This window comes from Pyxicephalus adspersus, chromosome 3 (assembly GCF_032062135.1).
Source record: "Pyxicephalus adspersus chromosome 3, UCB_Pads_2.0, whole genome shotgun sequence".
Taxonomy (NCBI): domain Eukaryota; kingdom Metazoa; phylum Chordata; class Amphibia; order Anura; family Pyxicephalidae; genus Pyxicephalus; species Pyxicephalus adspersus.
In genome coordinates, this window is record NC_092860.1 from 106,161,204 (window position 1) to 106,174,309 (window position 13,106).

At 38.0% G+C, this 13,106-nt stretch overlaps 1 protein-coding gene across 2 annotated transcripts in view; it reads right to left on the reverse strand.

Annotated features, from left to right (window-relative positions):
- Positions 1-13,106, reverse strand: part of SH3D19 (SH3 domain containing 19) — a 50,574-nt gene that overhangs the window by 4,906 nt on the left and 32,562 nt on the right. For both annotated transcript variants that reach the window (XM_072405908.1, XM_072405907.1), the window contains exons 9-19: positions 10,953-11,047; positions 8,916-8,974; positions 8,432-8,687; positions 7,567-7,635; positions 5,761-5,901; positions 4,544-4,610; positions 3,828-3,958; positions 2,818-2,873; positions 2,467-2,660; positions 1,633-1,679; positions 136-322 (exon numbers count right to left, since the gene is read on the reverse strand). In XM_072405908.1, the coding sequence (XP_072262009.1) occupies positions 136-322; positions 1,633-1,679; positions 2,467-2,660; positions 2,818-2,873; positions 3,828-3,958; positions 4,544-4,610; positions 5,761-5,901; positions 7,567-7,635; positions 8,432-8,687; positions 8,916-8,974; positions 10,953-11,047 (1,302 nt within the window). The remainder of the gene's footprint in view (positions 1-135; positions 323-1,632; positions 1,680-2,466; positions 2,661-2,817; positions 2,874-3,827; positions 3,959-4,543; positions 4,611-5,760; positions 5,902-7,566; positions 7,636-8,431; positions 8,688-8,915; positions 8,975-10,952; positions 11,048-13,106) is intronic.

Genomic DNA, 13,106 nt, shown 5'->3' on the forward strand with positions numbered 1-13,106 from the left:
TCTAACACAGGTTCTACATATATACTCGTTGATAGAAATAGATTTTATAGAACTAAAACTGCCATTCCTTTGTTTAAGCTTCAATAAATGTTTAATTTTTATCATATGGGGGGCATTACAATCTTAATTCATTACCTGAGCAGTTCTGTACAAACACAGCTGGCAGAATGCCTTCTCTGCCATTCAGTCTTCCTTTGTACCACTCATGGTCTAGCCGCTCTATAATCAGGATCTTGTCTCCTTTCTTAAAGGGCAGGTCTTCGTCTGCCTCTGCAGCAAAATCATATAGTGCTTCACACCAATCACCGGATAATCGGTTTTGCTGAAACATATTACAGAAAACAATATTATGAGAAATGATGTCACTTTTTGTTGTACTTTAAAAAAACAAATCTTTTAAATGTGTAATGACGAGGAATGGCAACTATAAAAACCTACTATTTTGTGTAACAAAAATGTTAAAAAATGATGTAATATTTTAAATTGCATGAGCTCATAGTGAGTGTTCATTGGTCTTCCTTGCTAGTACATGTTTATTATTACCTCATTTGCCTTTGTGATGGCAATATGTTACTTTGAAATATCTATACATACATGTTGTAAAACACAAAGCAGCTCATTTTATTGGGTCCATAGTATTTATGTATGCAGGGCACATGTCCAATTTAAAAGCTGTCAAAATATCATACAATAAAGCTGAACTCCAGGCAAACAGCTGAATATCCAGTAAAAATTAACTGTATATGCTAAAAAGAATGTGTTGGAATCTTCTGCTAGCCCGCACTCCTAATATACTACATAGCCACTTCCTAGAACTCCTCCTTTATTGAAGTCATGTAATACAGCCTGGCCCAGGATCCATTGCAGTCTGTTAGTGAAGAAAATAATCACCTCCAAAACACTGGTGTTTGTTTAAAGCAGTAGACAGACACCTGCGTTTGTTCAGGTAGTAGCTAGAACAGAAAACAGACTGGCAGATGCTGTGGGCAGCTCCTCAGGGTACAGAGTCTACTGCAAATGCCTGTCAATCACCTTTCAGGACCACCACCACTCTAATATTAAAAAGCTCCTATTTTTTAGAGAGCGTTTTGTATTGCGGTAGCTTAGGGGTTGGCAAGCGGTCCTTAAGGACTTGTTAACATGGGCAGTGCAACAATGGGATGGTCAATGTTGCACTGCCCATGTTAACAAGTCTTTAAGGGTTTATTTGGACAGACAGCTGTGCATAAGGTTTCGTCATCAGCCACCTACAACCAAATTTACTATGTCCATATGGGTTACCAGGTGGCTGAGGCATACCAAAGTTGATTGTTCAACAAGACAGCTAAGCTCCAGATTCTGTAAGCAGCAGATAAAAATGCAGGATTTACAGAGGTGGATGATAGATCCCCTGTCAATCGCTTATCAAAACAGCCTTCTGAACAATCCTATTTGTTTCAGTGATCAAGCAAAATGGAATGTGCCAATTGATGGATCCCAGCCTGACAACTGCCTGCTAACGGAAGTCTTAGTTGCCAGCTTACCATCCATGTCAACATGCCCTAAAAAAACATGTAGGATCTGGAATTTACTATTTTCTGATAACTACACACAATTTTAGCTTAAAACTTATGTTCTGTGGCAAACACATACCTGTGATGATAATCCAGGCAATTTATTCCTATTTGAATCCCAAGCATCTATATTGAAAAGAGTTAAAAAGAAAGGTAAGTGAACAGTCCGTGTTGTTCAGCAAAAGCTGCAACTAAGTGTTAAAAAAAGAGCTCAAATGGAACATATTTTAAATTTCCTGGTATTTCCTGATTTTCTCCAGCGTGTGCACACACAGAACCGTTCGGTTCTATGGAGAGGGAAGGTGGAAAGACGAGCGAGGGGAAACCCTGCTGTGCTTTCCTTTAAAGGAAAGAACATTGGTTAGCCCTACTTGGTCTGTTCATTGATCGCCAGGACAGAATGATGAACAATGGCAGAGGACATTGTACAGAAGGTATATTTTTAGCCAAGGCTATCACAATCATTTGTGTTGGGTGACATTTAGCATGTGTAAACAGTCTAAATCAGGCATGGGCAAACTACTAATCTGGCCCGCCAAATATTGGTACAAAATTGTCCATTGTCCAAAAGAGGGTGATCAACAACACTGTTCACACTGAAATTGAATGTAGGTTTTCTTTTGCTTTTAGGTAATGAATGGCTTTACAAGTCATTTATATCAGTTCATACAAAGATTCTCCCTCCATCTGATACTGGCCCAGCCCATCTGTCAAATATAAAAACTCATTGTGGCACCTGTGCCAAAAAGTGTGCCCACCTCTGGCCTAAATAGATAGTAATTTGGCTGATATGCATTGTTGAATCAATACAATTTTCTTTCTCACTACCCTATTTCTATAATGTCCTATAATGGAAATACAATTTAAGCAATTTGTTCTGGTTCAAAAATGACCATGTACATCACATATCTACCTGACGTCTTGGCTGGCAAGTCTTCTATAATTTCAACAAAATTGATTGGAAAGATCCCTGTGTGTCCTCGTAGCTCCCCTTTAGCCCACTCGTCATTAATGTATTCTTTGAGGGTAATTGTATCACCTTCACTGAAGCTTAACTCATCTTTCTGATCACCGATGAATTCAAATCGTGCCACGCAACGTGGGCCCCTTGAAGAAGAAATTGTATAAATTATTATTAATCATGATCAACCAATCATGTAGCAATGAAAAGTATAAGCCAATAAATCCTACTAACGATTTGTTAGAAGATGTATTTTTGCTCCATAGTGTAAAAAAGAGGTAATGGCAAAAACAGATTGCTTACTTTATGTTAGTTGTTGACGAATGTCTCTTCGAAAATAACTTTTCTGGAACATCAACCTTGGGAATAAGATGTATGTACATGTTACTTTAGCAGCCAGCAGAGGGCAGCATAATACACAAGTACACTAAAACTACAATCTGCTACTGGTACTAATTTATCCTACACTTCTTCATCAGGTATTTGTGATTAAAAACACATGTACTTGTATTATATGGTAAAGACAATCGTAGGTTTACAATGTGGTTGTGCTGCTTATTTTCCAAGGACAATTTCTTGGGGGGGGGGGGGGGGGGGATTAACCTAACTGCATGCTTTTGGAAGATGCTTGGTGGAAACACACACAAACTGGAAAATTATTTAGGGAGGAAACAACAAAGGCAGTCATTTTACAACATATTCATAAATACTGGAAGTATCCACAGCGTGTTGCCATTACAACCAACCAGATACCACCTGTTCGAGGACAACACAGACACTTTCTACTGTCTAAAAGTAAATGCATACTGGAATTCTAAGCAGTACTGGAGTAGAAATTGTTCATATTAGAGAATGAATGGTACAAGGTATATAAAACTAAAAGGAGAGAGCCCAGCCTACTAACAGGCATCTCCATAACTGTATCACATTATTATTCATGATTTATATAGATTCAAATTAAAGGGGAGGCCAGAACAAAGGAATAGAAGGCTTTTGAGATGGCACTAAAGGGAGATCTCTCTTTAGTGCCATCTCCAAAGCCTTCCATTCCTTCCCTTCCTCTTCCTTTGTTCCATCCTCCCCTTTAATTACATTATTTGAATCTATATCAGAGCTCCCTTTTATCTTTCCCCGTTTTCCCTTTAACTTCATGATTTATATTGTGACTCTGTACAGTAGACAATACTTTGCACTGACATAAATAATGAGGGAAGTATAGGAAAAGCCCAATGTGAAAGCCAACACTGTATGAAGGAGGTGTAATAAAGATGTATATACATTTGTGTACATAGTAGTTACATGTAATCACCTACCACAACTTTGATGTGATTGGCAGGAAATATACCAATGTTTCCTTTACACTTTCCTTTGTACCACTCCTTGTCTATCTTTTCCAGCAGGTACACAACTTCCCCTGAGCTCAGGCTTAGGTCGTCATCTTGTTCTAAACATTTACACAAAATGTATGTTAGCACAAATGGACATCACACTATGAAAAAGCATACTGGGATAAGGCCAAAGAACAGTTTTGCTTTATAATTAATTTGTCATGAACTAAAGTGTACCTAAACCCAAAACAGTGCTTTGATGTGAAAGCTGCATTGGTTTCCTTTTTTAGCATTGATTTTCACCTATTGAACACATTGCAATGACCATACTTTCTACTGTATCTTGGAGGAGTGAGTGTGGTCACCCTTACTTAGCACAGGACTGTGGAGCAATCCTCTTTTTCCTGTGCTATTTTTTTATAAGGGGTCTATAGTCCATAGAGAAAAACAAAGCAGGGCTGATAGCACTGCTTGGCATTCCAGGGCATGTATAGCATGGGGATAATACAATCTCTTTGCACTTTGCAAGTATCACTGTCTTTAAAAACACACACACAACAAATAAGATACTCATGGTTGAACATGACAGACATTCTCTAGCAAGGTATGTCTATGTAGTGTGCTGTTAACTACAAAAGATACATTACAAATTGACACCCAATAGAAATATTAAAATGATAAAATATAAGTACTTTACTTACCTCCTGCATAATCATGCAGCACTAGTGCATGAGGAATATGGCTGTCTTCTATTTTAGGCATCACATCCTTTGAACAAGAGAAGAACCATAAAGAAAGCTTTCATCTTAAAGCCATTATCACTGTAAAATACTAATATTCTGGTAATGACCCATTCAGAGTATGTTAGATGTATATATTTATAAGCAATGACCCACCTATTTTGGCAATGTTTCACACATTTATTGTAGGACAAAATGCTTGGCTAACATGTCTAAATATACAACATTATTTCACTCTCCTGCCACAATCAACTGCATGTGTTGTGTCTATTTAGGCCTGGAGAATTCAATGAAAAAAATGATGTGTGTGTTGTAGAAGTGCATGTTAAAATGTGACACTGCAACATTCCTGTAGGGTGAGTTGCAATACCACTCATTTTGAATAGCACCTGAAGGCATGCTATAAAATAGAGTAGCCTTTCTCAAACTTTTTAATGTGAGGGATCCCTTGAAGGAACTTTTAGATCTTATGGAACCCCTGCTATAATTATTATATTTACATCTCACAGTAAATTAGCATGTTGGTAAGTGGATGAATGCCTCTTTGTTGGCCAGTGGGAAGAATGTCACCCCTACAAATGGACAAAAAGGATCATTGGTGTCAGTGGTAATTGACTTGAAAGGTCCATATTGCTCATGGCTCAAGCAACCCCTAGCAAATGCTGGAGGAATCCTAGAGAAACAGTGGTATAGAGCAATGGACATTATGTTGCTAAAAAGCGTTATGTTTTGTTGGCAGTCTGTTGATAATGATGTTTTACATAATTATTGATTAGGCCGTCTTAACAAAATTCTGTGTGTGCTATATTGTTCACCCGTCAGAGTAAAATGGACATGCATGTCACATTAATTTACCTATGAGATGTGGGCCAATGTCGGTCAGGGATTTTCAGCAGAATCCCTACATGGCCAAATCTATCACTCCATGTAAGGATTTGGTCATTGCCATGTACAGATTCTATAAATCGTACCCCTGTGCACAACTGACTTGGGGGCCCACACTGCATGAACCCCTACTGGCCGAGTAGGATCTGGAACCCTAGTGCAGTGTCACTTTGCCGCTCCCTAGGTTTGTACCTGCTCCTTACTCTTATGTTCATTATTTGTTAACTCAGACATATGCACTTTGGTGAAAATGCTGATCAAACTCAATACTGTATTAAGATGATGATGCTTACTTTCTGTTTGTTTTCCACACGGACATCCAGCGGAGTAATGATCTTCATGTTGCTAACTTTAACATCCCCGGTTATGCCGCCTTTTTGGCATTGAACGTTATTGTTATCTGTCTGTTCCAGCAACACTAACACCTCTCCCCGCTAAAGGTGTGGAGAAAAAAAAAGAACAAGATTTACCACTAACATGACAACACAAATATACGTTTTTTAGCTTTTGTTTTAGCTCAGAAAAAAAAATCCTATATTTTCATATTTGTTATTGCAAACAACATATGGTCCTTCTCATGTCAGACCAGCCCTTAGAGAAGTCAAGTATTTATACTAGCATACTACTCTTCTTTATGCCCAGAGTGGGAAGGCGCATATTATTGCAGAGGCTGCCAGCTCTGGAGGGGAGAAATTCACTGTAAAGCTCAAGTATCTGAAAATCTGTGGAAGGGCTACATTAAGGTCCAGGTTTGTGTACAAATATAACTGTTATCAGGAAGAAACAAGGAACCAAAAGGGTCTTGTATATAATTTAAATGCACTAGAAAATGATTTCTTTACTGCATCCCAGACCAGTAATCTGTTCATCACTCTAAAATGAGAGAATCATCTGTGTTAAGACCACAATTACAACAGAACTTTTTTATATTTGTTGAGCATTCTGGACCAATAAGGCAATCGCTATCAGAATATTGTCCTTTATTTTAAGTAAATTAGGCTAGAAAAAGATCAAAATACCTATGGGTATAATCATTTAGTCATCATAATATAAATAATATAAAAATTAACCTGTACAGGATCAGATGAAGTAGGTCAAAGTACTTAACCAAGTGGTCTTCTAAAAATCTGGGAAACCCCTGCAAACCAATGTCATATTTTGGGCGTTTGGTATATTGTATGCATTCTAACTACTCATTTTAAAGATTAAAACTTGACTTCAGCAAAAACTTTTCAGGAATTCTCCCAAACTTGGACACAAACAACACTGACAGAAGTTTCAATACCCTGGTGCCCAACCAGCAGCTACAATTTTGGTACTTGGAACAAGTAGACTGCAGTAGGAATGAGAACATTTATTTGTAAAGAGGTAACAGCAATGAGCTCTACTAGCATCTGTCTTTTTCCTGTATTTTGTCTTTAAATCCCATCTACTGAAGACTTTTTTTTCTTTTTAAAGAGGGATAATTTTTTTTTTGCTGGAGGCGAGTCTTAAACCTAAATTAACTGACCAAAACCCCAATCAGTGGGGTGCTTGACTAAACTTGGATAAATGATTTGTAATAGTTTGGTCATGCTCTCATGTTGGTAAAAAATTCTAGGAACAACATACGTGGTCCTAATGACAGCATACATGGGTATGCTACATTAAATCTTATGCAATCAATATCTGACCCTAGTAAAGGCATCTTTACCTCCATGTCCAGTATCAAAAGGACATAGGCCAAATGACATTGTTGATAATTAGCTGTACCTTATTTCTTGTAGATTCCCAGGATTAATGCTCAAAACGCCTCCTGACGGTAGTAATTGCTAGATTACCCATGCCCACAGAAGTAATATAAATATACCTGCACAAGTGATTGTGTGCAAATAAACATAGAATTATCGCAGTAACCTGCAATATCTACTAATCACAACTGAGTTGGGAATTACATTTCTGAGCGGTTAATTGCAAGAGTAAATATCAACAGAGGCCCAATATTTGCTATACACACAGAAAAACAAATTTTTGGTATTGTAACTTTTTACAAAATTTTCATCCTATATTACAAATTCTTGTAGCTGCATTTTAGAAATAAGCTGTTACCATGGATTTACCTTACAGGACAGCTCCCGAGGGTTATTAGATACAATATCCTTCTCGGCAATTCCATGAGGCAATGGCAGCTAAAACAGAAAGCAGTCACCCATAAGAGCACAATACACTGTATTATCACTGCAAAAAAATACTTTAAATTTTTTTTATTCATTTTCATATATCTCTTGGTAATAAAATTTCTAACCACCTATTACCTAAAACAGCACAGAATCCCTGAACACAATATTTTGTTGTCAGCTGGTGTACTCATATTTCATTTTTTAGATGGTCAATGTTCACTGCAAATGGTGATGGAGCCAAGGCTGTATTAGACATCATGCTGCTCTAGACATACCACCTGAATGATGATACACTTTTGTACCAGCCATGCCTATTGTGTCCTGTGAATAGTTTATTAAGAACAGCAGCTGGAAAGTGTTACTGGAGACAGAATGTGTGTCTGCTTTATATGCTGAGCATTTTTTTTCTACTGACAAGTGTGTAATGAACTATAAAGAGCCTTCTGACTCCTCAAGAACTCTGCCCACTGCTGTTCTGGATTTAGCCAGAAACACTCAGGTGTCCAGAATAAGAAAAAAACATGATCACAATTTGTAAATGTTGTTGCTTGTGTTGCCCCCTCTAAGGCCAAGTACACACGTTCAATATTTCTCGTTGGAAAGGATGATGATGGACTTCCATTACGATCGTTTGCCGGATGATCGATGATGAGCGGTGTACACATGCAAGATTACAACATTACACCTGTGTACGTAGCCTAACTCTGCTACCCTGGACACTGACCTACAAGTGTCATTACGGTAAATACAGCCCTAGAAGGAAGACTTTATTTGCATCCATAGTAAAGAAATCTAGGGAGCTTACCGTGTATTTATTATAGAGAGGATGTCCAGGTTTAGGTCGAGGAGGTAGATCTGGTTGCTGTCTCTTTAATACTTGACTCTTTGATCTGTTGATACCAGATGTGTTCTGTTTTACACCAAGGCCTGCATCAGAGGCTGAGCGAGGAAAGGCATCTCGATTTGAGGCATTTTTGGAAAGTTTGGGAGGTGGAGGCCGACCTGGGGGACCTTTCACTGGAGGCTGCTGTGCAGTTTCCATTACTTTAACACCAGCTGGCCTAGAGAAGAGTTATACCATCAAAAGAAGTCTGCTTCCTGGCCGAGTACAGAAACTGCCAAAAAACAATGTCTATACTGGCATGAAAGTACTGAGATCTATAGACGTTTATAACATTTTATTCTTAAACCATGTACAGATAGCTTTAAATATTTTAGGAGAAACAAAAAACAAAGAAAGTATTTCTAAGAGTTTAATATGATTTACAGACTTGCTGTGGCACACATACCTTGTAGGTAGCACCGGTTTTGTCCAAGTCTCTTCAGTGCTATCAAATGTTTCCCATTCCTGCAAAAAAAAAAAAATTAGAATTAATATACATTCAAATATTTACTTTGATTTCAAGATTATACACTGTACACAGGTTCCTTGTGTAGTAAGCAGAGGTGTCCAGCACCAATGCTTTTTTGTAGAGCTATCGGCCGAAGACTAGTGAAACTTTTCCTTTGGCTTCTCAGTTAAGTAACCACTGACACATCATGTTTGCTGCCTATAGGGGAACATCCTTCCTATTAACCATCATGCAAGTAGTATTTTTCTCAATGACCCCCAAGGTATTGGGCAACTACACTCACTCCACCAGTATAACATGGCATGGTTTCTGTTTGCCACAAATGTAGTATTGAGATTGAGCTACAGATGATTTTTATCAAGGATTTCCCCAGAACTGGATATTTTTTATTGGGTTCATCCATGGTAAAGGTTGAAAATGGTCTATACATTATTACAGTTTGACCTAAATAAATAAAAAAAAAAAAAAAAAAAAAAAAAGAATGTTCGCAGTTCTCATATATATATATATATATATATATATATATATATATATATAATGTTTCTAGTTACTGTAACATTCCTGCACTAAAAAACAAACAAAAAATAGAAAAAACAAAATCAAGAATTTCTGCACGCACCATTTGATGCTCATTTTTATTAATGTAAGATTCAAAACTAAATCTATCATACAGTGCTGGCCAGTCATATAATGCTCCCTGCTCACCATTCCTGTACAAAAGAGCAGAAACTACACCATACAATGTGTCCTGTCAGTTTTAGGGGGCTGCTAACCCTTTTTGTACCCATAAATCTCTGCAATGGATACTTCCAGAAAGATGCAATTCATGTGACTGATCGCCAAGGGGGACATGTTCTTACTACATCTTCAGGTCCCTACATCTCCCCGTTCCTGAGAAATTAGGGTTTACAGGAAGTAAATAACCAGATATGTGTGACAGGTATAGGTTTTCATATCTTTTGATGGAGCCGCAGCAATAAAATTTTAGGGAGTTGGCCAATTATCATACATTTTAATATACTTACAGTTCCCCTTTCAGGAGAAATTGGGGTTCAAAGAACATTACCGAACATTTATATTTGACCATGGTATGATAGGAGTAATACCTTGAAATAGCCCCCCTTAATGTGAAAATATCCCTGATATTTTGCAATGCAAGCTGCATGGACACAGACACAGCTCTTCTGGTGTGACATGAGGGATGAGATTATTTTACTGTACAAAGAGGGCAGCGAGCAGCCTCAGCGGATTGCCAAGTTTACAGATAACACTGACATGCTCAGGAAGCTCCCTCTCCTGGTACCACAATCTCATAGAGGAACATAGGAGATGAACACGCCCCATTCCCCCCCCAGGACAACACCCAGACAGAGAATGAGGGGAGGGCCGGATCTGGCAGCTCCGTGGGCCGGATGTGGCTCGTGGGCCGTAGGCTGGGCACTAGATGTAAACCAAATCCCTAAAATTCATCTGTAAGCTTTAACATTCTAAGTCATTTTCAATACTTGGAAATCTAAATAATTTAATAAAAAAAACACCTGGTGAGCTGGCCAAGCTGTTGAGCTTAAGTGTATGCATGTTAACAGGAGGTGACTGAAAAGAGGCTACAGAAGATCCAGCAGCACCGAGATCAAAAAAGGATGAAGAAATTATGAAAACAATTTAAAAAATGGAGTGATTGTTTATGATACATTTAATGCTTTAAAAAACAAAAGGTCATTCAATCAGTTTATATTACTTTTTGTCTGACTGTGCTGCAAGGGATCACAGCTGTTTACCAGTTGCAGTACTGAGCCAGCCTGTACATAATTAAAACAATGATGGAAAGGTGGAGTCACATAAAAACAACAAAATTGTAATAGAGGTGGAGAGGAAGCATCCCACATATTCATTCACAATCTGAGCCTTATGGTTTTGGTTTGTTTCTGTACACGCAATGAAATACATGATAAAACAAACGGATGTAGCACTTACTTTTCTAACTGCAGGACGTGCTCTTGCAGATTTATTGTAAAGACCTACTGGTTTTTCTGTAGGAAGTGGTGGGGGAACTTGAAGTTCTTCACAAGCTGTGAACACAGGATAAAAATGTGATCTTTCCTGAGAACTACTCAACACAGGATACAAGGAAGGTATATATTACTAGCCTAATGTAAAAGATTAGGGAAATAAATAGATGATACAAACATGAATAGTTACACAAAGCCACATGGTTACAAGGCCAAATCAAGTAAAAACAGAAAGAATTTGCAATGATCCAGCCTGCTTTCCCCTTCCATCATTCAAATCCAGATTAAAGCCAGTATTACAGTACTGCTTGAAAATAATGGATTTCCTTGTCACTGTGATGTCACTGCTGTAAACATTAGGTTGTTAACACACGGCAGGCCTTAGTTATCAAAAATCTGAAGTTCCCAATGTCTTCCTACCTACCGTAGTTCTCTATGCACCTCTCTCCAACAAGCTTCTTAATTTCCATGGGCTTCGGAGGCCATTAAGTATTTGGGGATTCATATCCCACAAGACCTGAGCAAGAATCTATGCCCTCAACTTCCTTCCCTGATTGTCGAACTTGAGGGGTGAACTCAAGCGTTGGTCTTCAGTCCTGCTTTCTTTGTTTGGACACTGTAATGCCATGTAGCTACCTAAGGTGCTTTTTAGGCTCCAGGCTTCGCTGATCCATATACCAAATTTATATTTCCGGTCTCTCTGAGCTATCTTTTCTACATTTATCACGGCACAAGGACGTCCTAGGCAGCAATTTGATCTTTAAACTATCACCAAGCAGCATGAGAGCGTTAGCCTTCAAGATACACAAGCATTATCTTGCCACCCATTAAGGCAAGAGAGTTCAGTGGTTCTGCCATGCTGAATGGAAGCAGTGGGTTGGCTCTGGATCTGTGCAGCATTACTCTGGTGCACAGAGCCAGCTTTATAGGAGATACACTATCATCTCACGTTTGGGGATATTGCTCAGCTTTCACCAGCTCATCCTCTCCTCTGAAATTTCTCTCCATTCTTCACCACTTTATCCTGTGAGGGGAAACCCACAGTTTCCTCCACGAGTGTCTTTACTAAGCGATGGTCTTTCACTCAGCAGAGTGTTTGACTCCGATTAAACAGATGGCATTTCCCACAAGTAATCTAACTTCAGTAGTGAGAGGGCTAGTTTTCCCCCCTCATTTTTTTTCCTCTTCTTTTCTATAAACCCCCCTTTTTACCATCAAACCCTTATTTGTATTGTTATTTATATATACCAAAAATCTGTGGGGCACCAATAGAGGCAAAAACTCATGGCTACATTTTCTGTTCAAGAACATGTTGCTATTAGCGGAGCTTCTCCCTTTTTTTCCCCTTCTAAATAGCAGATACTGTTCTCCTTTGGGTTATCATAATATATTATTACTATTGAAAAGTATCTGCAATATCTATAATTTCTTTACAATATGGCACATTGTTCTTTTTGTATTGCTTCTGGTTACTCAAGCTTAAAAAAAATGATCAGACTGATGATCACTTACCAGTAAACATAATATTGAGACAGTCTTAGAGTAATTTCTTTTTATTATTATAGTTGTATACTCTCTTTTGCAGTTTTGTATGTTCCTTTGTTCCCCTCAGAAATTGTAAGGAATGTAATTTCAAATAGTTATTCTCTAAAATTACTTGGGATTTTGTATTAAAATTATTTATTAGATAACCTAGGACCCATTCCAGCAATATCACTTGCTGATGCCGTATCTATGTAACACATTCTGAAACCCAACAGAAGGAACCCGTATAATGTTTTTCTAGGCACTTGTGTCCACACAGATCTTTGACTTTGGCAGTACGCTTTCAGCTAAAATGTTATCAAAGGCAAAAAGAAAAACTCTTGTCTGCATTTGGTTCATTAAATGAATACGTCGTATTATTTGGGACTTTATTATTTTATATTTATGCATTTTAAGTGAATATTTTGATAGCATTTATATTAAAGATTAGCTAAGTGTTGTAGACTTGTTATTATGTTATATTTTGATTACTTTTTAAAGTGGAACAAATCCCACATTGATGCAATTCGTGCAGTTGGGTATTGCAGAAAAGGCGAGGCAATGTTCTTTCTGCAATAACACCTTACCTGCCTGA